This window comes from Typopeltis vanoorti, chromosome 1 (assembly GCF_054136105.1).
Source record: "Typopeltis vanoorti isolate ZY-2024b chromosome 1, IOZ_Tvanoo_1.0, whole genome shotgun sequence".
NCBI classification, from domain to species: domain Eukaryota; kingdom Metazoa; phylum Arthropoda; class Arachnida; order Uropygi; family Thelyphonidae; genus Typopeltis; species Typopeltis vanoorti.
The window spans coordinates 124,668,300-124,684,969 of NC_143549.1; the positions used below are offsets into that span (position 1 = coordinate 124,668,300).

Sequence of the window (16,670 nt, forward strand, 5' to 3'; positions counted from 1 at the left end):
CCAGCCAAGTTCGATTTCGAAGTTGGATGGTTGTGACTTATATACACCAAATTAGCGATTTTGTTTTCAATTCTTTATTTCTAATGTTGTTATGGATAGGTCAATAATTCAAACTTCTCCATATTCAATAATTGTGATGTCAATTCTATTTGTTTCCAAATACGATTAGTTTGTATTCTACAGTCCCACAGAATTTTTACCGTTTTGTTTCCCAATATTGTCTTATGCTGCTGCTACCAATTATCTAAAAATTTGCTACAAATTTCGAACTTGGCTGGTTGTGAATTATATACACGAAATTAGCGATTTTGTTTTTCCAATTCTTTATTTCTAATGTTGTTATCGGTAGATCAATAATTCAAATTTGTCCGTGTTCAATAATTGTGATGTCAATTTTATTTTTTTCCAAATGCAATCAATTTGTATTCTAAAGTCCCATAGAGTTTTTTCCGTTTCGTTTTACAATATTGTCTTATGCTGCTACCAATTATCAGAAGTAGAAAATCTATATTTTTTGCATACATGCCAATGAATTGTTTTTGCCACTTGATCATGATGGTTTTATAATCAGTTTGAGCTGTTTGGCTCTAGTTATTGATTAGATGTTCTACCGTCTCATCTTTCAGATCACATAATCTACATTCTCTGTTATTATTGATGTTCGAAATGTTTGCTTTGTTTGCATCAGTTTGTAACTCCTGTTGTTGAGCAGCTGAATATATCCTTCTGCTTCTTTTACTAATATATCCATATTGTATCCATGATTGCTTCGTCCTGGTCGCGTCCATTTTTTCCTCGATATCTCAAATAAAGTGGCCATGAAATGGTTTATTTTTCCAGGGCACATATCGTTTATTTTGCGATTCCTTTTTGTAATACTATTGCTCTTAGAAGGCCAACTTGTTAAAAGCATGAAACATTTGCTCAGTAGTATTGTTGATATAAACTTTTAAACTAATTTCTGTTTCTTCCACATCTGTACTACTTCCATCAGACCAGATCCACCTATTCCTTATGGCGGGTACATTCGATCAATATCACTTCCTGGATGTAATTGATGATGCATAGTCATTAATTTTCTAGTTTTGTGGTCCAATTTTTCCAGTTCATCTTTTATCCAATCTGCTGTACTATCTGTGAATCGGATCATTATCATATTCCAAAATTTCATTGCTTTAACTGTTTTTAATCCGTTAACGTTTATTTTTAGAACATATCTCAGTGTTTTGGTATATTCCGATACTACCTGTTGCTTAACTATCGAATGGAGAACCTGATTGGCTTCTGATCTTCGTATGTATTCATAGGGTTCGTTAGATGAAGTGCTTTCGTGAATTTCTCCTGATCAAAATTAAAATTGCTAGTGCTATTAATTGTTCTTCGTTTAAGAGATAAATTTGCACATTTATTCAAATGAAATTCCATTTGGATGTCTTGACTGAAAATTATTACTGTATTCCGTATGGAATCTATATGTTGTGAAGATTTTTCATAAATCTGCTCGTCATCCATATAAAGCAGATGAGAAATTTCAATATTATATTTAGGACTTTCACTTTCAAGTTTAGTTTTCTTCAAAATCATAAAGAACGGCATCAAAGAAATTTTGAAGAGTAATGGTGACGAATCACCTCGGGAAAATTTCACATATGCTAAATATGCGAATCGTTCATTACTGACTATTAAAATTACTTTCCATGATTTCATATCAGCAGCCAGAAATGATCGTATGTTTTTATTAATTCCTAATATCTGTAGTGATTTTAGGAATCAGTAATGTTGGAGGCATTCGAATGCCTCCAACATTATTGAATCAATTCAAGTTTTACGCTGTTTGAATTTCTGAGGAAATTTGTCAATCATGATCTGGTCTTTTGTTCCTCTAGATTTTTAAAAATTGCCTTTTCGACCAATCGTTAAATTCGTTATCTGGTTGAGGTTTGCAACCTTCACAGTATAGCTATGCTGTATAGGAGTTGATTTATTTCCATTGTACTGTTGGTTGTGATAGGTTTTTATCACAGTATCTGCGTTTAAGTGGAACTGTTTTAACTTAGATTTCTGCAACGCGTTTAATGTTGGTAGTCTTATAGTCAGAATCCCATTGAGTTGAATGATAAAGTTAGATACAGCTATTCTAATCATTTGCTGTTAGAGGAGCTACTGGTTTATTATGTAACTCTTGCAGCTGAAGTTAAGTAAATATTTAGTTTCAGAAAATGAAATTCTTTTGGTCCCTAAGTCCTTCTTCTTTTATTGCAGATTCTGAGAAATTTTGTTTCTAAATTAAATGCTAACGCTTCCTACAATCCCGTATGTCTGGTGTTTATCAGAAAAAACGTTTTTCATAACTGCTCTTTTTCTTCTATGTTCCATTCTTTTGGTTTGTTTTCTCCCAGTCGCTTTTCAACTTCCTGCCCTTATTTTCCCACAAGGAGAACTGGGTCTTATAGCCCGCTTGTCGCCTGATGCCCAGGATACCCAACATCTGAAGCAGTCCTTGGTGACCCGGGCGTCGATTGATCCGGTATGGATATCTTCTTGCTTTTTATCATTAAAATGGGAGATTGAACACTGTTAGTCTGGCTCCTGAGTTGAGATCTATCTGACAAGGGCGTATTTACTGGTAGTTATACTGCCGCCAGCAGCATAACTTATGTTATAACATTTATAACAGTATAACAGTTCCTTATGAGAAGTAGCTCTTAACATCTTAGAAGAACGCAATTCTCACCGCCACGACAAGACCGTGTTCCTTGGAGAAATTATTATTATTATTATTATTATTATTATTATTATTATTATTATTATTATTATCTTGTTTTTATATTTCTGTAAGAGGTTGTGAATCATGTTCCTGTCTTTAAATTTGCTCTTCTCTGTTGTGTGAGTTGGTATTTTCAGGTTCCTTATGAGAAGTTGATCAGTTTGATTGGAACTGTCTACATAAAGTTAAAAAAAAACTATTTGCACAGTGAAAAAATTACTACTTAACTTGAACACCTGAATGGAATAAAATATTCCGATATAGTTGAGCCACATTTCCAGGATCTGCATGGAAATAACATACTCATATCAGCAACTCAATAGTTGAATAATATGGCTGCTCTGGATCTGTGCCCTGACTACCAGGTGATCTTGTTTAATAATACTAATAATAATTAGTGTTTATTTTCATCAAACTGTTAAGGATTCTGGACAACATTACATTTACGTTTTGCGTTGCGTCTACCAATTGTCCTGTATTCATCATTGCATAAGTGACTAACGGTACTGTATCTTAAATACGAAATTAATAAGAACAAGGAATGAATTATAAAATTCTCTCTTGAAAATCCACAGAGAATCTCATAGCGAATGTTCCTTTCATTAGCAAAATGCTTCAAGTGTTTAGAAATATAGTAAATTGTGTTTTATTGATATTTCCTGTGCATGTGATCGCACTGGAATAAAGTCTTACTTACTGCCATCATAGAGTGTTACTTCCATCCTTTAGAAGTGGATGGCTAATTTCTTTTCAGGTCATTCGATCCTTTCATGGTGGATAGCGTCTACTCTTTCGAACTTCTTTCTAATAATGCCGGATAGTAACACAGCCATATAAAAATATTATCTGTTTTACCAGTTCTCTTCATTTGAGAAACTACCTGCATGCATCGATTCAGGATTAGAACAATTACCAGATATACTACTACTATGGAATCAAAAGGTTCAAAATATTTTTTACATTTCTGATTTTTATATATATTCTTTGATAGAAAGATACCACTTATTAAGGGTGGATCATGCATTTCTTCTTGATAATCCGATAAATATCTTGGAATAATAATAAGTTATCGTCTAATGTTAAGTAAACTAAAAGCTAATTTATCATCTGCGCCTGTTCTTTTCCGATGGATAGTTTGTCTTATGCCTGATATCAAACACCCAGACATGATAATGTGTTTTCAGTTGTATTGAGATGCCTATGCTATGGTGAGCAGGTTATTAAGTCGACGTTTTGTAAATATGATTGCAGGTAGATATCATAAATCATGCAGATCCGTTTTTCATTTTGCACCGAACAGCGTTTGTTATAGACGTCGTTTTTTTTTTTTGGAAAATACGACGAGAACAATGTTTATCATAGTATTTTGTCAATATGATAATGTAATTATATAGAAAGAAATGTTTTAATGTGAGTTGCTGTTTGCTAAATGCAGTAGATCTTTGTATCTCGCGATATGGAATCGTAAGCGTTAGACATTATATTATTACGTTACTGTAAATTCTATACTGTATTTACTGTATAAATGTGTGTACAGCAATATCGCAGTGTAGGACTGTGGGCAGAGAACAGCTTTGCACACAGTCCTACTTGAATCTGATGTAGCAAGTGTGGAACGAATTGTAACACAAGCTTCATGTAACATCACAAGCATCATTGTAACACAAGCTAGTTTTCTGCATTGGTGAATCTAAATAATGTTCTAAATCAGGAGATGAGCACAAACCCCTGACTTTCTCTTGCATATTATTAACAAACTTTTAAAATAAATTAACAATTGATATTAATAAGGACATGAATTGTTTATATGTGCAGGTGTCCCACATTTTTATAGCATATGAAACAATATACTCGTATATCTAAACTAAATTTGATGAATTTAATCCAATAATAAAAACGGATATATTTAAAATGAAGTTTGTATTCATAGTTGAAGAGGCAATTTACAATGTGCTGTGTCGATAGAATAATACAGCGAACTGGGCTAACAGTTGCACAACTAACAGAGGAATTCTTTGCAGCAAGTAAGGTAATGCATATTTCTTTATTCATGCATCAATGAAAACGACTTTTAAATTGACAAATAATATAACTTGTTTTTTGAATTCTGAAAATTCGGCATATTTTACAATTGTACAAACATTTTAATATTCAGTTTTCAGTTCTACGTATAAGCTTAGGAAAAGGATGGAGGAATTATGTAAATAATTTATTTATTAAAAACATATGATATTTTTGGATCTGCTTTGCGCTGGAACATTTCCAACGCATCATAATGATATCAGTATAATTAATTAATCTATCTTACTCTTTTCAAATTTAATTTTGAATTCACGAGCTTTTTTTTGTATATAATTATCAAAAATAATGGCATAGTTCGGTTTTACTATGATTTGTTTCATATGGGATATATTCGGAAAATTTCGCCAGTATAAAATTTACGATGACATAATTCATACTTCGATTTGCTTAATAACTATGTTAAGTGAATGCACATTTATTTATTTATTATTTTATTTATTTAGCGTATCACAATCTATAGGAAGTTATATAGATACATGCAAGTCAATATAAGTATGTAAACAGTAAGTAACAAACAGTTGGAGTAAAACAAAGGCAATTACACTTTCAATGATCAAAACACTTATAAGTTAAGATTCAGTTCACCGATCCAGTCTGTAGCAGGCTTGTCGCCTCCAGGAAGTCGTTTCTTTGACCCGTATATGCACGAAGACTGCACTTAGTGGAAATATTAGACAAAATGTGACAAAATGTCTGCACAATTACACTATGGCTAACTTGGTTTTCTTTAATATAGGCTTAATATATGTTTATATAATGACGATTACAGGTTCTTTATTTTTTGAATTCTGGGAAATATGTAATTTACATATTGTATCTTCAACGTTTTAGCGTTAAAGTTATTTATCACGGAAATATTATCATCAAGAAATAAAATTAATATCATACAAAATTATTATAGTAATACCATACAATATTATTATATTAATACCACACAAAACTATAAAATTAATATCCTAATACAATAAATTATCACTGTTTTAGTAACTACTTAAACCTAATCACGCATTATTCAAATTAAGGGGATATTAAATCCCACATTGTTTTAAAACCGAATAAGAAACTCAAAGATTGGAATCAGAGAGTTTCATGCCGAATATAGTAAACTATAAAAGTATCGGCGGTTACTAGCGTGAGCTAACGCAAGTAGTCCTAGTACGTAGTACAATCTCAGGCAACTCGTTGCAAAGCTGGGGAAAGTACTGATCGCAAAAATTGGCTCTTGTTGGCTCTTTATATTTAACTAATCACGCATATTTATTATTAACTTTTAATGCTAACCATTATCTCAGAAGTTTACGTTATCTAACTAATTCCAACTACAACAAGTAATCCTACGAACATTAAGAAAACAGCCTTCTATTCACCGAGAAAGGTGGGTGATAAAAGGTGCATCGTAATGCCAGCCTGGTTGGCATTATGATGGATGGCGTTGGTGTTAGATGAATATTAGTGGAGTAGTGAGACAAAGAGTTGTAGAGTAGATGTATGAGTTTTTGGACTCTCTAGAGGTGTGATATAATAATAATAGTAGTCAATGGTTCTTTGAATTTGGCAAGAAATGTTTCTATTCTGACATGTGATATTTCATATATTTACGAAACTCCAGTTGCTCTACGCTCATTGGATTTATCTTAAATTATAAATTTTGTTTCCCCTTTCATGTGACACACATCTTATTGATGTCACTTACAATCATAGAAACTCAGGTACTTTTGAAAACTCTGATTCTGCATTTGTACCACTGGCAATACCTGGTTAAGAAAGTGTGCCGCATCTATTTACTTTTGAGGATTTCAAAAAAAAAAAAAAACCTACATGATTCGGTATGTAATTTAGTATTATTCTAACAAATAGAAAACGAGAACTAAATGAAAAATATAATATCTTGAGTATCTTGAGAGCTTGTATTGTAATATGGAGTTGTTGCGGTTAATACTTAAAAATATTTACTTATATACGCTCACTTGATGAACTATGAATTATTATTTTTATAATCGGTAACATGCAAAATAAAGCCATATTTTGTATTTATAAGTATCACACTCTTAAAGATGTAATTGTAGAACGGATCATGGTGATTTGTTTATTATTTTAATTTCCAGAAATGTGGATTTGACGTCACTCCCTTAGACTGCTTGCTTTGGGAATCTTGAATATCATGTCTCAGATTAATGATAAAGTAAGTATTTGCCTTATAAAGAATGGTAAGTCAAACCTTTCTATCTTACGTTTTCTTTGAGACTAAGTTTTACATAGAAAGTTTCAGAATAAAGATTTTTTTATATACCCAGATCATTTTGGAAATTTGTTGCTAGTTTTCAACGTTCTATCCATATTTGATATTTTTAATGCATATTAATAATGTACTCATATTTCTGAAATATAATAGTTATAGTATGGTGATCAATCGGCGTACTTAAAAAATCTTTGTTTTTGTTTACATAGTATTTATATGATGTAACTGATATATTTCATTAAGCCACCTGTTGGTAATTTTTAGGAAATAATGAAAGAAGAGAGTAGAATTATGAACAAGTACGTAAAAGATCCATTATAATCGCATACAAATTATATTAAAACGATCATATGAAATGCTTGTTATCACTATTATATTATATTTTTGTTTATTTAAATTTTGACAGCTACTGGTGCATAAATCATTGGCGATTCGCCTGGAAATGAAACACACCTGTTAAGAATACAAAACAAGGTCGACACCGACAGACGCAACCATAAGACCTCGATCGAATTTAAGAACAACAGAGATTGTAACAATAACTTAAACGAATCTTATAACCAGTTACTCGACTAACAGTTCAACAATATTCATCCCAAGTAGCGTCATTCATTATTACGTTAACAGATAACTTTCAATGACACACACTAACAGTCTCTTAGTTTGGTGTGATATTTTGTAAAGTAGAATTTATATATGCTTTCACACCCATTTCCATAATACGGACAGATGTACTTTCTTTATGGATGCATACAGATGCAGTGAAAGAAGAACTGAGTAACTAAGTGAAAGAGTAAATGCGTTCGGATTGTTGTAAAATATCAAAAACGAATAGAACATTAATCATAGACTTATTAAAATAACAGTTTTAATGCTATAATTGTGATCCACTGAATTCATATGTCATATTTCACATATGCTGTCATATTTCTTGTTACTACAGGAACCAAAATAAAAATTCTAGTTAAATGCTCATTTTATTAGTTGTAAACCTCTATGCATTCAGAAAACTTCCACGAATTGTGCACCTGAGATGGCCATTTCGAAAAGGAGATTATCTCTTATCTGTAAGTTTCTGTGAAGTTTAGTTCTTCCTGTAAAAATCTGTCAGAAAAGTGGGCAGTCCCACACTGCCAAATAAATAGTTCTCAAATAAATCGATAAAATAATTCATGAAACCGACATCATAAAACACATTTATAAATGGTATATTGTGATCTAATATCTTATACACACAAGATACCTATAGAAAAATAAGTGCAAAACAAAAGTTGCATATTTACACACACACACACACACACACACACACACACACACACACACACACACACACACACACACACACACACACACACACAGGTGTCCAAAGCTTAGGAAAGAACTCCATTTCTGAAGAATACAACTTCAAATTCAGACAAATCAGCTTGTGGCAATTTGTATAACTGACAATTTCGAGTGGAAAGCGGATACACATTCAGAATTTCGAATTGCGTACAAATGGATCACGTGGTAGCATTCAACAGGATAAGAGGGAAAAAGTCTGCGCTAACTAAATCGTATTTGAAGGAAGCACTTTTGTGAATAAACTTGCAATCTTTGCTGTCTTTTAATGTATCATAGATATTAATACAGATGATTCCACGCAGGAAAGAATTATTAAAATGCTTGAAGAAGGCCACACAAAGTTTGCAATCTCACATAGTGTTGTATGCAGGCTCTGGGCAAGCGATTCCACAAATGGAATGTGTTCCAGACGTTTCATGAGGTCGCCCTCGCTCTTCCAAGGAGCATGGAGACAGAGGTTTGGTTATAGCAGCAAACGAAATCGACCCTGCCTAAGGCCAGCATGCAAGGCGCCTTCATGCAAGCACGGAAATGCAGTAATCTCTGCAAACTGTAGAAAGACGTGTGCGACAAGTTGGCCTCTCTGCCAAAATGCTTGTGGACTGCGAACCTTTAAACAGCGTTCATCGTAGATCATGCATTCGCTAGTGTTACATCCATAAAAAATGAAAAGACACCAATGGGCTAATGAATTCTTTCTTGATGAGAGTCGTTTTCGTCTTTCCTCCTATTCTAAATGACACTTCATATGATCTGAATGTGGTAATACTTACCATAACAAGATTGTTCTTGAAAGGGACAGATACCGTGCCTGAAAGGTGGTGTGGGAAGGCATTATGCCTAACGGTCGGACCGAGTTACAAGCGCTGGTAAAAGGGACTATGACTGATGAACGATACTGCAACGAAGTTCTTCCAAGTCATGTTCGAATATTCGGTGGTACTATAGGGGATGAATTTATTTTTATGGATGGTAATGCCACACCGTATAGTACATGAACAGTGCATGTACTTATGGAGACCGAGGATATTAATCGAATTTCGTGGTCTTCACGCTTCCCAGCTCTCATCCCAAAAGAATGCGTTTAGAAGAACGCAAGGGGCAATGGATTGCTACTCAAAATTCCCTTACCGAAAAGAAATAGTGCGTTATCCTTGCTCTGAAGGAGGAGTGGATCGGTTTCTCTCAATAATTTCTAAATCACTTAGTGCTAAGCATGGTAAGTGGTTGTGAGAGCTGCATCGTAGTTCGCGATGCATATACTCCATACAGAAATATCTCTCCAAATAGGTTTATGTAAGCGGTGTACATTAATTCCATAACTACGTCTTCAGGAAATTTGTAACTTTTTGCCAAAAACGCAGAGCAATTAAATTTGTGCGAAATTTATAATACATTTTTTGTATAATATAATTTATTAATACGACGGAATTAAACTTATGTTCTCATTTGGCTGTAGTCATGGTAATTTTTCATATGCAAGTGCGATCCGCTACTGGAGGAAGGCTTTTCCAAGTTTTCTCCAAAACTGTCCATGTCCCTCCTTTTCCATGTCACTCCTGCATATCTGATGATATCATCAATCCATCGTGATTTAGGTCGGCATATTGGTCGATTTTCCTCCCGTGGAATCCAATCCAGTATTTCTATTGTCCATCGTTGATCTTATCTTCGAGCAATATGCCCACATTTCCAGCCCACTGCCACTTCAGATATTTCCGTCTTCCTATAATGTCAGATTTTGGTTTGATTTATTATCCATGTATTCCTTTTGTGATCTGGTCTTATGATACGAAGCAAACTTCTTTCTATACTAAATTGTGTTGTTCTTTATTTTTGAATTTCCTTTGCATTTGGTGTTTATGTTTCACAGTCATATGTCAATATAGGAAGAATGCATTGGTTAAAAACGTTTCTTTTGGATTTTGAATACTGAATGTAATTTTCAAAATGCTTTACACCCAACAAGCATCATGCCTCTTTTAGTTTCATCCATGATATTTTGTCCATATATATATATATATATATATATATATATATATATATATATATATATATATAATAGAAAGGCTACAGCATGCATGTACTTATACATTTCTCTTTATTTTATTGCAGGTCAGAATCTTTATGTTCCCTAATGAAGAATCAGGAAAATAAGTTCTCTGTTTCATTGAATTAAGAAAATTTTGTAAAACAGAAATAATAATAATAATAATAATAATAATAATAATAATAATAATAATAATAATGCAGAGACTTTTGTGAGTCATGCTATATTTCAATACCTATTTTGGAACCGAAGATTCAAAGTGTAATAAATGTCATTCTGAACTTTAAATAAAAGTAGTGCTCTCAATGTCTAGCAATCATATTTTGAAACATTTCAGTTCACTTAATATATGGTGAATATATAAAGCGGAATTTATGAAACGTTTTCCTCAACACTTTTTGTGTGGTTTTAAATCGTGTTCTTAATGAAAACAAGTAAAAAAATGAAATAAAAGAACTCTTTTAGATGAGAGGAGTTGAAATTCATAGTTGCGAAAGCCTACAGCGTGCCTTAATAGTGTTCCGAAATTACTTGAAATGTTAAAGGTTTGATCTCTCTCTAAAGCACACTTTCTGGTATATGTAAAGTAAATAACATTACAAAATAAAATATAACATTAATCAAACTACAAAATAAATTCTTATTCCTCTCACGGAACTATTGTTTGCACTAAATCTTTTTTTTTTTTTTTTAGGTGGAAGTTGAATAGAAATATAATCATTAATATTTCGTTAACAGATTCTTTACAAGTGGCAAACAATAGAGAGAGAAGGATATTTAATCAGATGGCAAACAACATACGAGATATGAAATTGCATTATAAAATTTCGTACATTCATTATGTAATTTGGTTATTACATATCAAGGCCCGAACACTGAATCCATAGCGCAAGGCTACAAAACAGAGATATAGAATAAATTATACTATATCTCTGTTTATATAGTATATTTGTTTATATATGTTTATTATATAGTATACAACTGTACAACCAAGACTAATATTAACTCGAAAGAATATCCGAAGTCCCGCAACAAGTCTGTTAACTTGGGCCACCTGGATTTGTAATTCATCAGAAATCATGACAGTGACGTAAATGTTTGGCGTAGGCCACATTGATTTCGCCTGATCCCAAAAATGACGTTATCACTGATGTTTTTGGTGAACAATAAGGAGGGAATATACTGTAAAATATATTGTTAACTGATTTTTTCGTAATATCTACACAGTTTTTGAATTATTAGTAAGACGCTATTGATAATATTTGATTAAGTTACAGATGACAGGTAGGCAGTTGTCCTGAATACTTTCAAGTCGACTTACGACAGGATTGCCACGCTATTTTTGTAATACTTCGGGTTGGAAAAATAAGTTTGCTTACATTAAAAATCTGTTATCCGATAATTTATGAACTGTTAGGAAAACTCTGTCAATGCCGAGGTGAGAAAAGAGAACTTCATTTAGTAAAATAAAAGGATTAAAACCGATGATACTTTCATTACTTTAAAGACACTACTGATGCCAATAATGTTTCATATTTTGTTTTTCTTTTAGATTTTCACCATCAAAACAAATACTGCCAATAATACTTCTACATAATAAACCCAATCGTATTATTGATTGGATAAATTATCTTTGATTTCACGAAGTTGTGTTTAGAAAAAACTTCAGAAACTTCATACATTTAAAATTGTTTGCTTGTAACGTACAAGTTTTAGTAGACGTTTATTCATGATCATCGTGATTTAAATTAATTCGTAGAACAATACTAGTAATACACAATGGTATATGGAAACTATTCTCAGATTCATTATACGTTATCGGCCTTCTTGAATTTTTCAGTTGAAATACAGGGGAAATCGACCTGAAACATCTAAATGTATTCACTTTAAACGAGACAATCTCAGTCACAATATCTCCTGCTTGGGGTTAAAGTATGAAGGCTATAATGTTATATCTTTCGACATATTTCTTTAGGAATTACCTTGAATTCTTGAGAAAGAAATTATGGTGTGAGACTTTTCAGTTATTCTTGGCGATGACTTATAGAGAACCAAGCAGATATATTATGTAAGTGGATAAGGAACACACGTAAATCATATGCACGCATTGTTTCAACTTAACCAATCAGAAAATCATTTTTTTTTAAATTAGTTCATAAAAACAATAAAAGTATGATTAAGGTACAAATGATATTACCAAAGAAAATACGTGAAATAAGTTCTTTTCAAATATCACATTTGAGGGAAATCCCACAAAATTTTGATCGGTTTCTATTTTATAACTTTCATGTCCAGTTCAATTTCGAATCAACTTGAAATAATAATTGTAAACGTCGAGCAATCAGAAGACGTCAAGATTTTGGAAATCCTTCAGGTCATAAATATGTATGGTCTTAGTTCCAAAATCACTGAACTGCAACCGCAAGAGAACTGCAATACTGCACCCATTTTTTTTTTTTAATGAAATTCGAATTTGATCTTTTTTCAAGCACTGCCTGTTTCCGGTGCTCCAAGTGACATGTTCATTAATACCGTTTGGGACCAATCAAACAATCATATTATATCGACTATATGATCATATTTGATATGCCATATCAAAGCGTTCCTAACTTAGAATCGCCTCACCTCATTTTCAGGATTTTTTCCCTTACAAACTCTGTTATATTTCATAGTACTAATTTGTTGTTTCTGTGACTCTTTTGGTGCCCCACTCAGTGTGATTTTCTTTCATTAAATTTTCGAGTTCTCTAGTAAACGTTTCGTAATGGCAAGATTATCTTTAACATTTTAATAAATCAATTGTTTTTTCTTATAAACTGCACTGATGCAACAAATAGAGATAATGAAGGATTTTCAGTATCTGTATCCATCAATGATTTGTATATTATCTAAGTGTATTTTAATTATGCGAGTATTCTGCATAACTTATATATTAACATATAAACGTATAACAATATATTAACAGATAAAAACATCATTAGCGGAGGGTATATGTCGTACAACGTATGGCTGGTGGATAATGAGTATTATCATTAGACGGAGTAATGTGAATAAGGTAGTGAGATTGTTGATTGTAGATGACATAGTCTTTTTAATATCTTTCCCACACAGAGTAGGCCGAAAAACCAATAACATGCAGATGCAGTGTATACATAGAGATCAAAGAGTAAAATAATCTGGTGATATTCTTTTTAAGGAGCTGGAAGTGGTGGCTTTGGCAGAATATCGCATGGAAAGGGCTCTTACAGAGAACCGAAATAAGATGAAGCGAAAAATGAATGCGAGTAGCTAGTTAATCTGTCAGCAATTCAACTTCAAATGACTGTTAAACAACTCTTGGTCGTGTTACTGTAGGTTTGGTCAAATTGGTAGGTATAACGGATGGCAGTTCTGCTTAGTGGCGTCTATGGAAATATTTAAAGAGGACGGAAACTGCTCTGCTTTATGACTGTAGCTGAAGAGAACCTCTGAGGAAAAGGTCAGTAGTTAGCCAAATTGTTCTCTTCTGAACAGTATTAAGGAATTTTTAGAGTTATTGGAAGTACCGTTGTAAATGAGCGAGCAATATTTCAAGATTATTTCAAAATTTGTGATTTAGAAACATTTACCTTCTGGAACATAGGAAAAGTAACTGCTTTAGTTAAAGAGAATACCAAAATTTTTTGAAGAAGTAAATGCTGTGGAAGTTTTGTTTGACAGGAAAGGCTACGAGTATGTAACAGTTCTAGAAAGGAGAACAGGAGTGATAAGTTGATCATTATCAAAGCCAAGCAGAAAATTACTGAGGTACATAACAAGCGAAAGGTTATTCGTTTTTATTTTTCATTTTATAGTATGGATATCAGCACATATGACATTTATATTAGATGCTATTAAAGATTTCACATCTTTCAGTACTTCAAGATTTCTCGGATTTTATCAGATCTGTATAAGGAATGTCGAGGTTTTTGATGTTCTCCTCAGAAAAACTCTGAATTGGATTAGTTTGAATCATTAAGAGTGGAGTGTACAGATATATGAGGAAGAATGTGGATGAAATTTATAAAAAATATAAAGAAAGAATATCCTCTGCAATAACAAACATGAACAACCCGAATCAAACTAATAAAGTGGATGGAAGAGTATAAGATGCCAGTTGATGAGAAGCTCTCGATACCAAATTTAATCAGATGTAACAGCCCAATTTTCCAAAATATTTCCATGGTACTTGTCCACAAGTAGGTAGCATACAATAGCGAGGAGATAGTATGGATCCAGAATAGCGGAAATCATACAAGTTGTTCCTAATTACTTGACAATTTTCTTGGTAACGAATAATTTGATCGCTGATAACCTTCTTTATTATTTTGGTTTTGAAGATGATCAAAAAATTATTATGAGGCAATATGGCTCCTTTTTAAGAATTAGCTCTGTGTGCGACATCTTTTATTGTGAGTACAGAATGTGGGATGGGCATTGAGGAGATGAAAATACACAGAAGCTCTTTCATAAATATTTCTCCTCGGCAGCATTGGTGGTATCATATCAAGATGAGATTTTATTTCGTTATCTAGTATATTCAATATTAGTGGAATGATTTTCCGTAGACGCCTACAGGATTCTACGAAACAAAATCTACGCATTAGACGCGGTGATCCAGGTAAATTTGATATTGACTTATATTCATTATCTATCGGAATTTGGATGAAAATAACGATGCGAGAAGATTAGCTTTTTTTTTAGGTAATGAAGTAATAGTGCCATTAGGGAAAGAGCCAGGCGAGAGTACCTATGTGTGAAATTTATGCATTCAGCTTTTGCAGAGCACCAGAGGGTACTAAGCTTGCTTTATTTAGACCTTTCCAAGTCAGACTTACTGCTGTTAGCGATTATTTTCAGGTATTGTGATCTTAGTGGGAAAGCCATACGTTTTGAAAGCCAAACATAGTGAACAATGAATATCCTAATTCTGACATAGTAATATCTGTCACATGTGGCAACAACTGTCAGAATCTTGAGAATGGGAAACAATAGTGGTATCCCTGAATGAAAACGCAAATTTTTATTAATTTCGGATATCTTCCCAGTTTTTATTGTTGATGCCAAAAGACACTAGGTTGTGAGTGGCTGATGAGGAGGTTTCCACATAGATGACACTTTGGTGGGGATGATATACATTATAAATAGCAGAGATCATCTGAAAGGTGAACCTGGAAGGAGAACATGTTAGGTAAGCTCCAGAGCGTTGTAAGTAGTGGAGAAGTCAGTGTTTGTTTTTTAATAGATGAACAATTTGCTTTAGGTGCTCAGTGCTTATAATAAATAACTCAAATATCTTACAACATGGTCAGTAGAATATATTCGTAGTGAAAAATATTGGCATTTCTAATTTATATTTATGCACACTACATGACCCCACTAGTTAATATTTTATGTAAATTATAAACATAAACATTGTTTCATTTAGCTAGATAACTAGTTTATTATAACGTAATACATTGACTAATAATTGATCTCATTTCGTATGGTACCTTCGAAGAAACGTAGCCTGGTTGGCTGCACAATTGTCGCATCCCCCCCCCTCTCCACCGAACTGGCAACACTTCCAATCTCACCCTTGGGCTTGGTGGTTACTGAGAATCTTTAGATAGGATATAAATTTCATTGCCAGCATGAGACGACCATTCCACTTATCGAAGGACATGAGTGACATGAAAAAAGTTCCGTGTAAAGTTTCTGGAGGTTTTCCGGGCAACCTGAAAAAATACCAAAAATGTATATAATTGACAAAAAAAAAAGAAACAAAAGAAAGTCCTCAGCCTAACTAGTACGTCATGTACTATAGTTTTAATAAACATTTCATGGGTGGCACACTTATAAACATTCAAAAAGGATGTAAAACATCACTTTTTCTCAAAGTAGTAGAAGTAGTACTTCGAGTTATTCAAGACATCTTCGTACTCTCAAAAGAAGGTTAACTGAATACGAGAATGCATCAGCCTTCAAATACCTTAAGCCTTTAAAAACCATGGTAGCAAATATGCAAGAGAAGGATGTATTTGCTGCTATAGTTACATGCACAACACAATTGGTTTTGGTTAACATTAATTTTTTAACATCTTCGCTTCTGATAACTACTGGCCCCTAGGTGTCTGTCTGCTAAAGAAAATATATCGGTGTCATCTGTCTTTAACCAGAAAACAAGAAGT

At 33.0% G+C, this 16,670-nt stretch overlaps 2 protein-coding genes across 2 annotated transcripts in view; both read left to right on the forward strand.

The window, feature by feature from the left end:
- The window catches only part of LOC150110386 (uncharacterized), a 40,162-nt gene extending 29,530 nt beyond the window's left edge, over window positions 1-10,632 (forward strand). Inside the window, exons 5-7 of the mRNA XM_090393424.1 lie at window positions 4,698-4,796; window positions 6,955-7,031; window positions 10,548-10,632. Of these exons, the coding sequence (XP_090249550.1) occupies window positions 4,698-4,796; window positions 6,955-7,005 (150 nt within the window). The 3' untranslated portion in view covers window positions 7,006-7,031; window positions 10,548-10,632. The remainder of the gene's footprint in view (window positions 1-4,697; window positions 4,797-6,954; window positions 7,032-10,547) is intronic.
- The window catches only part of LOC150110385 (uncharacterized), a 155,619-nt gene that overhangs the window by 83,648 nt on the left and 55,301 nt on the right, over window positions 1-16,670 (forward strand). The gene's annotated exons all lie outside the window — the stretch shown is intronic.